Below are 12,676 nucleotides of genomic sequence, written 5' to 3' on the forward strand. Positions count from 1 at the left end.
CGGGAGATGCCACATGGTGTATGGTGACCAGGCTCACAGGGAAACCCCAGGACAAGCGTGCGGCGCCCAGGAGGTCAGGCCCGGCCTGGGGCACAGGTCAGCAAGAGCGGAGGTGGTGGTAGTTGCCCCACATGACGCCGAGCTGGACAAGGTGCTGTTTCAAAGGTAGCTATGTTGGTGTGTTCGAGACCCCGGAGCGGTCACAGAACGGGCATCTGTGAGGCTTCCTGTCTGGAGCAGAGGGAGTAGCACCATGAGAAGGGGCAGGCGCTGCGCCGGGGCAGCGTCCCCCCGGCCTCAGTTGCGGGGGGCGCGGAGGACGCAGGCCGACAGGGCCAGGGCTAGGCCTCGGTGGCAGGAGTGCTCCGGCTCAGCTCCTTGATGCCACACAGGATCCTCTTCATGTGGCCCACCTTGGTCACGCCGAGGTCCTGCAACGAGAGGACAGCGTCCTGACACCGGGAAGCAGGCCGGGCCCCCGCGGGCCTTCCTACCCGGCGTTCTGAACACAAGCGAGGGGAAAAAGTTGAAGACGGTGACACCAGATGGAGACGGCACACGCATGAACAGTGGCGCAGACACCCTACACCTCCCTGTGAGTCACCAAGTCCCCGCCGTCGTGCAGGACAGACACGGCCCACAGGCCCGGTGGCAGTGGATGCAGGGACTCAAGCCGGCTGCTGGCCAGGACGTCCCCGGGGGCCCCTCAGCCCTCAGGACACCGCGCTGAGCTCCGGGGTCAGGCCGGTCCGAGCAGCCCGCCTGGTGGACCCGCCTCCAGCCCCGCTGCGGGCGCCCCCGCCTCACGCACGCGCTGCACGCACCTCCCTGCGCGCCCCCCACGCTCCGGGCCGCCGGCAGCCTCGACGGCAGGTCTATGGGTGCCAGCTTCCCAGCAGCATTAGTTCAAGCCTCTGTATCACCGGTCGGTAATTCTCACGGTGTTTCAGACATTTTTGCTACTAGACCTGTTATGGTCCCGTGACCAGTGTTCAGAGCTCACTGACGCTCCTGACGGCTGGCAGTTTTTAGCCATGAAGCGTTTCTTCATTAGGGAGGCACGGTTTGAGACAGAACGCTGCCGCACACCCAACAGCTGCAGCATAACATAAGCGTGACCTTGGTGTGCACTGGGAGACCAAACAGCTCGTCTGACCCGCTTCCTTGCAGGGGTCTGGGTCGGACCCGCAGCATCTCTGGGGGGCGCCTAGATGGCAGCTCCAAAGGGACTAGGACCCGGGTGCGGGGGCTGCCACCACACCGAGCTCTTGGGCTGACTGACTAGCAGAGCTGCATCCCCCAACAGGGTTGTTTTTTCTCTTAAGTGGGCTCCACCCCCAATGTGGGGCTTGAACCCACAACCCTGAGACACAGAGTTGCATGTTCTACCCTGAGCCAGCCAGGCGCCCCCTTCAGTAGGATCTTTAATGTTAAAATACTTCACCTGTCTGATCAGGTTAAGAAAAGCAAGGCCACCCCCATGATGCCCACTTTGGCTTTGTCTGGCTGTGGGGGGTGGAGACATCACTGCCGGGGGCAGGGGCAGCCTCTTGGCCACCGCCGTGCATCACCCCAAAGCCGTGCACGAGAGAGAAGCATGAGGAGAGCCCTGATGCTGGGCCATGGCCAGGTCAGAGGGAGGGGACAGAGGGAGCGCAGGGAAGCCCAGGGCGGGTTCCCAGGAGACGCTGTGGAAGTACCTTGAGGTCCCTCCGCTCCAGGTGCAGGAGCTCGGAGCCCCGGATGTCGTGCCGCGTGAAGATGTCCTTATACTCACAGAGACTGAGGTGCTCCAGCCAGGCAGCAACCTCCTCTGTCCCCCAGAGGTGAACTGTCAGAGACGGAAAAGCACGAATGCAGTGAGTGCCCAGAGCCCAGCGCGAGGCAGGTGGCAGCTGGCGCCTGAGACACCCCAGCAGCAACGTCCTAAGACACCCCAGCAGCCAGCACCCACATGCCCCCGACAGCTAGCGCCCGGGACAGCCCAGCAGCCAGCACCCGAGACAGCTCAGCGTCTGGCTCCTGGGATGCCCAGCTCCCCACACGCCCGCCAGTAGGGACCCCACACAGGCCCCCCGCAGCCAGCACGGCCGCCCAGCCACAGGCACCACCCAAGCCACCCAGAAAGCAGCAGGAGAGCCTCCGGCTCCCAAGGGGCGTGAGCTACAGCAGGGGCTGCGGTCTGTTCCTGCCAGGACGGCCCTCAGCGCCCCTGGAGGGACTGGGCAAACACCCATGTGACTGTGCCGCTGAAGCCAGCCTGAAGCCAGCCTGCCTTCCTCTCTAGAGGCTTCGCTTTGCTTCTGGTCCACGGCAGGAAGGGAAACAGGCAGAGATTTCATGGAGTCAGAGCCACCGTCATTAAAAGAAACCCAACTGCTGGACAAACATGCGAAGAAGAAAACTAAGGGAGCGACCACTACCCCCAAATCCAAACCCGGGGCTGCCCGGCACCTGAGCGCCCTGGAGACAGCCATGCTCAGAGCCGGCCCTCCGGACAGAGATTTTAAGCCCCGATTTACAGATTCCCCCCAAAAATGTCGAGTGCCATTTTCTATCCAGGTCCTGGCCCACAGGCGCTGGTGGCCTGGGCGCCAGCACGGGGCCTGAGTGCAGGAGCCAGTGGCTGGGGACCAGCAGCCCCTCCCAAAAGACAGGCCCAGGGGGCCCTGCACAAGACTCGAGTGTGAGCTCCGCGTCTCTGAGTGTCCTGTCACCTCTGCTGTCCCCCTCTCGCCTCGCACCCCCCATCCAGGGCAGGCAGGCAGTGTGGGGTCAGTCCCCGGAGTCGGCACAGGGAGGGGCCCGGGGTGGGAGTGACAACGAGGGGCAGGAAGCCAAGGAGCAGTTCGGCAGCCACAGAGACACCGCGGCACAGGCCGCGACAGGGCTGGTGGTCGGGGACCACGGGAGAAAGCAGAGACCACGGGGCCCCCGCGGGCGGCGCGGGCAGCCAGAAGGACAGCGGGAGGGCAGGTACCCGGGGCTCCCAGGCTGCTGCGAGCTTCTCTGTTCTTGCTGTTTTTCTCTTTCTTAAACTTGGTCACCAGGCGGAACTTGCCGCTGCGGCTGCGTTTGGAAAGCTCCAGCATCACATTCTGTGGGGAATGCAGAGACAGCGTCAGGCCAGAAGAAACTGGGTGGGGTGGCTGGGGGGTGGGGGGCGGGCTGGGGTCCCTGCTTACTCAGTCTGGCACCCCCTGGGGTTCTGTAACACCTTTCACAGGTGGTTTCACAGTGATCACTCAGTGTCTAATTTCACATCCCATTTCCTTCATTTTAGACCCTGTTTCTCATGTGATTAGAAAGCTCCATAAATACCAGTGCATTCTACCAAGACCGTCCAGTGGGTCACAGTCCCGCACAATACACGTGTGCACACGTACTCCCCCTGTATTCACAAACAAGCATAACTTCCGTACTTCCCAGGACTGCCTGTCTCGTCCTGCCCCTGAGGGCCAGGACTCTGCCCAGGCCCTGTCTACGACGTCCCCACACTGACCCACACAGACTCGGCAGCTTTATGACACTTTCAGATCTGAAAGGGACATGTGGTCCCGCTAAAAAAAATGCCACAGGGATTTTCATTAGAATTGCACCAAATCTCAAGTGGGGGAAGAGTACGTGTCCTCACGCTCGGGAACGTGTGTCATGCCTCCAACCCTCCCTGTGCCCGACAGGCCCCCTTGCGGGTTTCCCATCAGAGGCGTCTCAGGCTTCAGGTGAGAGACCTCTCACAATAGGATTTCTAACGGATGGCTGCAGTACTCCGGGAACTTATCTCCACAAATTTCTTATACTTGGCAAAATTACCAACCATCAATTCTAACAGCTGCCGCACGAAGACAGACCACTGGCTCCCAGGTGACGGGCTCTTCCGTGCGGACACTGGCAGGCGCCTGCCTCACTCCTCAGTGCTCCCGCAGGAGGGGCGCCCAGCGACCCGCAGTGACCCACAGCTGCCCTCCTGCATGGCCCAACAGCATCCTATGCCTGACTTTACAGTTTCTTTTATTAAATGCATATGAGGATTACATTTACTTCTAACTTTTTTTTTTAAATATTTCACATTCGTTTTTTTTTTTATTTTTATTTATGATAGTCACAGAGAGAGAGAGAGAGAGAGAGAGAGAGAGGCAGAGACATAGGCAGAGGGAGAAGCAGGCTCCAGGCACCAGGAGCCGACATGGGATTCGATCCCGGGTCTCCAGGATCGCGCCCTGGGCCTAAGGCAGGCACCAAACCGCTGCGCCACCCAGGGATCCCTATTTCTAACTTTTAATGTATTTTCATCCGTTCATAAAATGGGATGACCAGCAGAATGAGGCTGATTATCAACATGTGATCTTACCCCATCTCCCCACCTTTTAAATTAAGCAAATTTCAGACATCAAACTCCCCTCCCAAATACTTCAGTATGCAACCCTAAAACAGGAGCACTCTCTTAAAGCACCTAACCACAGCACTATCCTCACACCGTCACAAGTCATTTACATCAATAATATTAAATCTCCCTGGCCGTTCCAAAGGCTTATCCTCACAGCTGGTGTGTTTGGATCAGGACCCTCACAAGGGCCACAGGGACATTCAGGAAAACCAGCTGTCTATCCGGTAAGACGGTTCACGTTCTGACTCGGACCCACACCGACACGGGGCCAGCATGGAGCTGCTCACCGGATCCAGACTCACACCTTCAGACATGACAAGGTCACCGGCAGCACCACAGGCTTGCGACTGCCTCCTGATCGGTGAGGCCTCCGTCCACTTCCTGGGGTCAGTGACTTCTTCCACCACCCACCTATAACCCTCTGGAAGTACAGCGCTTACGGGGGTGGGGGGGGGGGGCAGGGCACAAAATGGCCTTTCCGTCCCTCTGCACTTTCCAGCTGGAAGTCTCTTATAAAGAACTACTTTTAATTATTTGATTTAAAGAAACGGTTTTTATGGATCTACTGATAATATGCAATTTTGAGATCAGATGTGCTAGTTAAAAAAAAACTTTCAAAGTTCTGACGATTTGCTTCGTGACATGTGAATATGCTCAACACTACTCGAACTGTACACTCAAAAACAACAGATATGGTAAATTCTATGAGTTTCTTATCATGACTTAAAACAGGAACTGAAATAATGTCCATCTTTTCCTAGCTTTGATGCTATTTCTCATATATGGAAATGACATATCATATCCCTTGACATTTTTGATCTTTTCAAGTTGTCCTGTGGCTATTCTTCCTTAAACATCTTCAGACTTCAGTCTGTATAAATTTTTTTCTGAAAATTCATCAGTTTCAGCAAGATTTTTAAATTAGCATTTCTTTGAAAATAGTATAATTGATTTATTCTCTTATCTATTGTTACCTGACCCTTACCACTTCACGTCGTCCAATCTTTCCTTGATTATATGCCACAGAGTGATTTAATTTCTTGTACTTTACAGTTAACTTCTGAACAACATAGAAGTCAGGGATGCCATGAAGTTGAAAATCCATGTGTAACTTCTGACTCCCCAAAGAGCCTTACTGATAACATAAACAGTCACTGCATATTTGATATGTGTATCACATACTGTATTCTTACAGGAAAAAAAAGCTACAAAAAATAAACAGTTAAGAAAATCCTATGAAAAAAATACATTTACAGTACTGGACCATATTTAATGGAAAGAAACCTGCATATAAGTGGACTCACAGAGTTCAAACTGTATTGTTCAAGAGTCAGCTGTACTTGCTAAGAACTAACTCGCAGATTTGTCAGCTCTTTTTCTTACTTTCAAATAAATAACTGTCTTATGTTTATTCTAGTAGAAATGTGGCACCATCCCCTTCACGCTTCCCTTTGCCCACTCTACGTCACCTCCATCTCTCCCCTGTGTGGGCGAGACTGAGCCGGAGTCCCAGAGACTGGGAGCACTGAGCTGTGAGGCAGCCAACAGAAAGGGTGGAGAAGTCAGGAGCCCTGGGGAGCCCAGAAGGTGCCAGGAGCAAGTGTGGTTTTCCTTTCACTCCTGGGATACCTGGGTGCAGTTTCTGGCCTTAGGTTCTCTGGGATGAACACCTACAAAAACACTAGCCCAGTCCCTGCTGGCTCTACCCTCTCTGGCTCCAGAGGGTTTCTGGTTTTGCAACTAACCTGCCACTGACACCACCTGTTATCCTGCACTGTCTCACCAGCCCACAGCTAGGAGCCCTAGAAACCAGGGCCACTATAAACATGGCTTGAAGGATTCCTTAAGTCAGATACCCAGGGGGGACTTGTGCTGGTTTGTCTTTGCAGTGGCCATACATTTGGTGATATTTGTTTGAAAATATTTTTCGACTTAAAGTTTTGGAGCCACAATCCCTGAAACAGGAGCTTTTAGTACTAAGACCTAAACGTCCCAAACAAACCAAGTGGTCTGGTCACCCTGCAACCAGGCACCTGCCTGCAAGTCTCCCCGTGCAGCAGCTGCTACACTGGTCATGAACTGAGGAAAATCCTAGCCCTCCGCCCATCCTCAGAGGGAACCTGCATGCAGAAGGAAGCTACCCACCACGGGGAGCGCACGGGAGCACAGCGCCCACAGCTGACAGCTGGTACAACGTCTATTCTGAGTTGGTATCTGAGGTTTCCTGTGGCCCAGCACTGCACTGCTCAAACCACCCCTGGAAGGGAACCAACTGTAACAATTCCTCTGTAGTGGACTGATACTTTAACGAAACACAGTAAAATAAATCACTAAAAAGAAAAGAAAAGAAGAAAAGAAAAGAAAAGAAAAGAAAAGAAAAGAAAAGAAAAGAAAAGAAAAGAAAAGAAACCAAAATGGGACATATAAAATATAAGCCTCAATTTTTTATTAATTTCAGGAGAAATAATATTTTTCTGTAAGTTGCTTAAAAGTTTCTAAACTCTTCCTCTCAATTTCTGTAACAAAGAATTTTCCCATCAGTAGCACTTCTCTAGAATATGATCCAATTTTGAAAATGTCCTGTGGGCAACAGGAAAAAATATATATATTCCCTCTTTACAGAGAATAAAATTATCTCTAGAGAGACATGATATACTTATACACATACACATATGCATATATATATATATACACATAATTTTTCGATTTTCTTTTGTCTGTATACCATGATACAGTTTACTTCATTACTCATGGACTGACAGTGATAGTTTCTATCACTTTCTCTCATTTCAAGAAATTTTTGCTTTAAGGATTTTTATCTAAGTTAAAATTAAAACTTGGGGAGTAGTCACTAAATGAATAGACAGATAGTATGTATTTCCAAACTACTAGAAGGGACAATGAGAGTTGTGTGTGGGAGGAAAGAGAGACTTAACAAATCAAAAAGGAGAAACTAAAACAAAAAAAAGTGAGATAAATACTAAATACAAAATATGGCAAAATATACAGATAAATAGGTCAGTAATCATAACGAATATAGACTGAACTCTCCAGTTATCCACAGACTGGATAAAAACTCAATTTGACAATATGCTATTTCTAAGACACTCCACATAAAGCTAGAAAGAAAAAGTATGGAAATGAAAATACCAAACAAGAAACTTAAAAAGAATTACTAAGGGTCTTTACGTAATGATTAAAACCTACATGCAGCCAGTAACATAACCTTGAAACACAGAAAGCAAATACAAAACCACAAAGATATACTGAGATATCTACATTCATGGTCAGAGAGTTCAACAGTTAACGGATAGACCAAGAGGACAAAAATAAATTTTATGATCATAGAATTATTATATTTTACCAATATAAAATGATCTTATCATTTACTGAATTTCTATTTTTATGTTAATATTTACTTTAACATTTATGTGTTTTCTTAAAATTGTTTTAATCTTTGTCAAAGTTTTAACTAGGAATAGGGAGAGAAAACTGGATTCTTGTGATTGTGTTAAAAAGGAAATCTAACAATATACCAATCCTAATTTGCTTTTAAGAGGGGAAGCTATATCATTTTCTATTATCTTACTTGTATGCTGTTAGCTACATCTTTTAAGTCCTTCTTTTTTTGTTTTTATTTAAATTCTAGTTAGTTAACATGTCGTGTAATATTGTTTTCAGAAGTAGAATTTAGTGATTCATCACTTACATAGAATACCCAGTACTCATCACAACTAGTGCCCTCCTTAAGAGTCATTACTCATTTAGCTCATCCCCCCAATCTCCCCTCCAGTTCTCTGTAGTTAAGAGTCTTTTTATTTTTTGCTGTGGAAAACCTGATTTGGAGAACATAAATATTTTCAATTCTATTAGAAACCAGCTTTAAGATTTTTTTTTTAAGTTTTTAAAGATATTATTAACTCTGCATTTCCCTAAGCATCAAAGTCAAGAACCTTTTTGAAAAGTTTCCACCTTTGGGACGCTTGGGTGGCTCAGCGGTTGAGCATCTGCCTTTGGCCCAGGGCATGATCCTGGAGTTCCGAGATCGAGTCCCACACTGGGCTCCCTGCATGGAGCTTGCTTCTCCCTCTGCCTGTATATCTGCCTCCCTCTCTCTTTGTCTCTCATGAATAAATAAATAAAATCTTTAAAAATAAAAATAAATAAAATTTTCCACCTTAATATGCCTTCATTCCTCTGTCCATACCTTCTTCCCAGCCTCCCCACCTCACTATTTCACAAGCTTTGATAACTTAATCTGGAAATAAAGAGCTATGTTACTGTTACATCTATTAAATATTTTATACATTATTATTTTAGTAATTCTCTTTCAAATGAAAACTTTATAATTAACAAACTAATTTTGATGAGCTTGGCCAGGCCTTTTAAACCAAAATGTCCTCATACTTAAGCTGCTGAGTTTTGTTGTTTCACTGGAAGGCCTTGGAGTCAGTTTTCCATGCAGGGTTTGCATTTGTCAACCAATGCCTGCATACTGAAGAGTGGGATAGACTGCTGTAGCCTTCCTCTGTTCCCTTACCTTACTGCTGCCACAGCTTCTAACAAACAAAACTGGCAGTAGGAGTGCCAGATGTGTCATGTCTAACAGCTCTTTCTCTTGCAAGACTGCAGTACCCTAACCTAGATGAACTTTTCTCCTGACCCACTTCTGTTCTATCCCTGAGGAAAAAAACAATCTATAGTTCATCTTTATCAAGACGCTGCCCACAAAACTGACCATCTAAACAGGCATCTCTCCTGGGTTCTTCACCTGCTGCAGGAAGCAACAATACCAGGGCGCAATATGCCCAGCATCCTATCTGTCCCTGCTAGCGGGAGTATGGCAAGCTGAAGACTCTAATACGTGCAAAAGAAAATTGTGAATGAGTGGAATATACCAGCTCTGTCCCTGTCAACAACAAAGAAGCTGCCATTTATCCAACTAATGTGTCTTGACACCAGGGCCAAAAGTGTGGCTAGGCTCAGCCTTCCATCGACTTCCTAGCCAGCCCCGCCCATCTGTTTCTGAAGGCAACAGGGCCCTAGTCATCAAGGACTGTGCTCAATACTAAGTCCCAGCTCCTTCCTACCTGCCAGTCTTTTTCCATACCCCTGAGGCATTTTAACAGAGAAGTCTTGAGGAAGCCACCACAGGGGCTGCAAAATGAGACGCCACCTTAACCTCAAAGCCACACAGATCACAGTGATCACAGTACTGAAGGAAGAGGCACTACATGCAGGGATGCCCAAGCTGAAGCCCTGGGACCCACATACCTCTTCATCACCAGGCTCCATGGGCTGGCACAACCAGGGGGTGTCCGCCAGCTTCCTGAGCTGCTGGTCCATCTCTGTGAGAGCAGCCCCAAGTCGCTCTTTCTGAGGAGGATCCAACTGCTGCTCCAGGCAGGAAGGAAAGAGACACACAGCTGGTTATTAGCAGTGAGGCGTTAGGGCCACAGCAAAGCCCCCACACAGGCACGCAGTCTGTTCCAGGGGAAGCGATCTGTTTTTCAGAGAGTTCTCATAAAAAAATTCCTAAGGATGGGATGCCTGGGTGCCTCAGTGGCTGAGTGTCTGCCTTTGGCTCCAGTTGTGATCTCAGGGTCCCAAGATCGAGTCCCACATCAGGCTCCCTGCGTGGAGCCTGCTTCTCCCTCTGCCTATGTCTCTGCCTCTTTCTCTGTATCTCTCATGAATAAATAAAATCTTGGAAAAAAAAATTCCTAAGGAAACTATGCCATACAGCACTGGATAAGGGGCCAAATTCAGAACCTCCCCTTCTGAGTAGGATCAGGTAACGCAATTAAAACTCTCCTTTCATAAATAATGGAATAAACCAAGCTTGTCTAAAAACTGAATTAGCAGAACTGACATCACACCTATTTCAGTTTAACCGGGGACCTCTACATCAGAGAGAGACAGGACCAGTCCACCTGCACCGGAGTGCAGGAAATGCTATGAGGTGGCAAAGGGGCAGCTGTCACATTCAGAAGAGCAGACTATTTTGAAATGAAGAACAGAGGACACGGAAACCTTTTGGAGTGGTTCTCCAGAAGGGTGATCTTCAAGTCACTCCATCTCCTTTATTTCCATGTCATTTTTTAAAATGAGAAGGTTGGCCAGGCCATCCCTTGAGTTTTCCCTATTCTAGCTTCAACAATTTGGTGAAACCCCACCTGCATGCTTGCCGAGGGCTGACTCCTCAGCCAGGTTTGCAGGCCTGAGTGAGAAAGGATGACAGCACTGTGTGTCTGAGCGCAAGGCCCACCTGCCCGGTCACAGGCTGATAGCTCCATGCCTGCAGACTTCTAAAGCAGAACCCTGTGTGCGGCAACAAAGGTTCTGTCCTCTTGTTAGGAGTCTAACAAGCTAGAGATGACGTGCTTGAGATGTGGCCAGAGGGTTTGAGAGCCAATCATATGGCCAGATCAGATGACCTCCAAGGCCCCTTCCAGCACGGAGGCTAGAATTCTAAAGTGTGCTGCCCTCGGTACAACAATGGTCACTGCATGCGCACGAGAAGCCAGCCTCTCAGCTTACCAGGGCCATCTTCCCAGCCAGCAGCAGTTCCGTCTCACTGCGCAGAGCTTTGATGTTATTCACCATTTCCAGGACAAAGCTACAGTTCAGCCCCTGAGAGGAACCAGAAGGACAACCATGTAAGAAGGCCTAAGGGCTACAGGACTCCAAAGGAGTAAGACCCAAAAAGCACAGGCACCTCTGTAGTTCTGGGCTTGCCGTACACCCGGTCCATGGACTTGGAGCTGGCATTGACGGCGTGGGCAAGTTCCTGCTCCATGTCTTGATGGGACTGAGCTATCTCTCGGATACTAAAAGGAAAGAAACACGGCACTCATCAGACCAGGTGAAGGGGCAGTCTATAAGGTCACCTTGCTTGAACACAGGCCCAGGGTCAGCCCAGAGGGCCAATGCAGACACAGCTTAGCCAATGGCAAACAGACCAGGTCTTAAACAGGAGATGTGACATCAAAATCCAAGTTTTTCCAGCAACTTGACCAAGGAGAAACATGCCCAAAGTGAGACTCGGGCCCTGTACAACAGCAAGCTAACAGGTACATGGTTTGCAGGCCTGCTGTGTGGAGACAGCTGATCAGTCCTGAAAGGAGACTTTGCCTCCTCACTCTATAAATGAGGATGACAGGACGCTTTCTCAATGGGGACGACCCTGGATCAAAAGGCCCAGACGCCAGGACACGGCCCCAAGCAGTAGCCCCTTGCCCAAGGGACCCACATGAATATAGGGTGGTGACGGGGTCAGACACAGCAAGACCACCAGGGACAGAAGGAGCACACAGGTCAGGGAAGCTGCATGGGGACCACTTGTCCTTCCCTGGGGAAAACCAGAAGCTGGGTTTTAAATAAGACAGTAAGATGGCAAGCCCCGCTCTGTGGGGCCACCAGAGACTTTGAGGGGACGAGAACGAAGACAGAAGGAAGCTCAAAGCCTGTTATACAGCAAGGAACTGAGAAAAAACGTTAAGCAGTGAAGTCATCCAGCCGGGATACAGATTTGGCCGTGGAGGCGGGCGGTGGCAGAAATGGTGCCGGCCACTTGAGACAGAGGACACAGCACAGGACATGCTCTCGGGGGAGTGGACCCCGAAGGATCCATGGAACCAGAAGTGCCCACGAGAATCCTGGGAGAGCTCCCCACCCACAGACCAAGGGTCTGAGGCCTGGGGAAAGGGCAGGAGGAGAGCTGCCCAGGAAGGGCACACACAGCCCAGAACCTAGAGGGCTGCGGTGCTTCTGGCGGGGGCAGAGGAGGAGGAAGCCACACAGCAGCACAGAGGCAAAGTCCAGGAGCACCAAGCCAGCGTGCAGCCTCAGGAGGTGACTGGGGAGAGGAAATATGGTTGAAAACCAGAACCAGTCAGCAGCTGAAGAGGGTCAGGGGATCTGGCAACTGAGAGGACAAAGGTCACCAGTCTGAATGACCCCTCCGGAGTGAGGCACGACGGCAGCCAGCACCTGGGGCAGGTAGAGAGAAGGGACAGTGGCAGAGCAGGACCACCGTCCTGGAAGGTCTTCCCCGGGAGCCACTTCTCAAAGGCACAGTAAGAGAAGGAAATGCCTTTGGTCTCAATTGTTCTGTTTTCTTTTAATAACTGTAAGATTTGTTTTTTAGTAACAAACCTGCTCTCTGGGATAAAGTATAAGAGGCAGTAAGTGGACTAGTCTGTGGAATCCAGGACAGGTTTTTAAATCTGTGGGCTGGCTCTGGAAACACCTGTGGATTTTAAGCTTCCATCCGAGCAATCTCTGAAA

At 49.9% G+C, this 12,676-nt stretch overlaps 1 protein-coding gene across 5 annotated transcripts in view; it reads right to left on the minus strand.

Moving 5' to 3' along the window:
- Positions 1-310: 310 nt before the first annotated feature.
- Positions 311-12,676, minus strand: part of DGKD (diacylglycerol kinase delta) — a 106,354-nt gene continuing 93,988 nt past the window's right edge. For 4 of the 5 annotated variants that reach the window (XM_055300151.1, XM_055300152.1, XM_055300154.1 and 1 more), the window contains 6 exons: positions 11,106-11,217; positions 10,928-11,020; positions 9,662-9,781; positions 2,981-3,098; positions 1,701-1,831; positions 311-431 (listed from right to left, as the gene is read on the minus strand). In XM_055300151.1, coding sequence (XP_055156126.1) covers positions 342-431; positions 1,701-1,831; positions 2,981-3,098; positions 9,662-9,781; positions 10,928-11,020; positions 11,106-11,217 — 664 coding nt within the window. In that variant the 3' untranslated portion in view covers positions 311-341. Of the gene's footprint in view, positions 432-1,700; positions 1,832-2,980; positions 3,099-9,661; positions 9,782-10,927; positions 11,021-11,105; positions 11,218-12,676 lie in introns of those variants that run through there. The other variant, XR_008661195.1, reaches the window with a different exon arrangement.

The sequence above is a fragment of the Nyctereutes procyonoides genome, unplaced genomic scaffold (assembly GCF_905146905.1).
Source record: "Nyctereutes procyonoides isolate TBG_1078 unplaced genomic scaffold, NYPRO_anot_genome, whole genome shotgun sequence".
NCBI classification, from domain to species: Eukaryota; Metazoa; Chordata; class Mammalia; order Carnivora; family Canidae; genus Nyctereutes; species Nyctereutes procyonoides.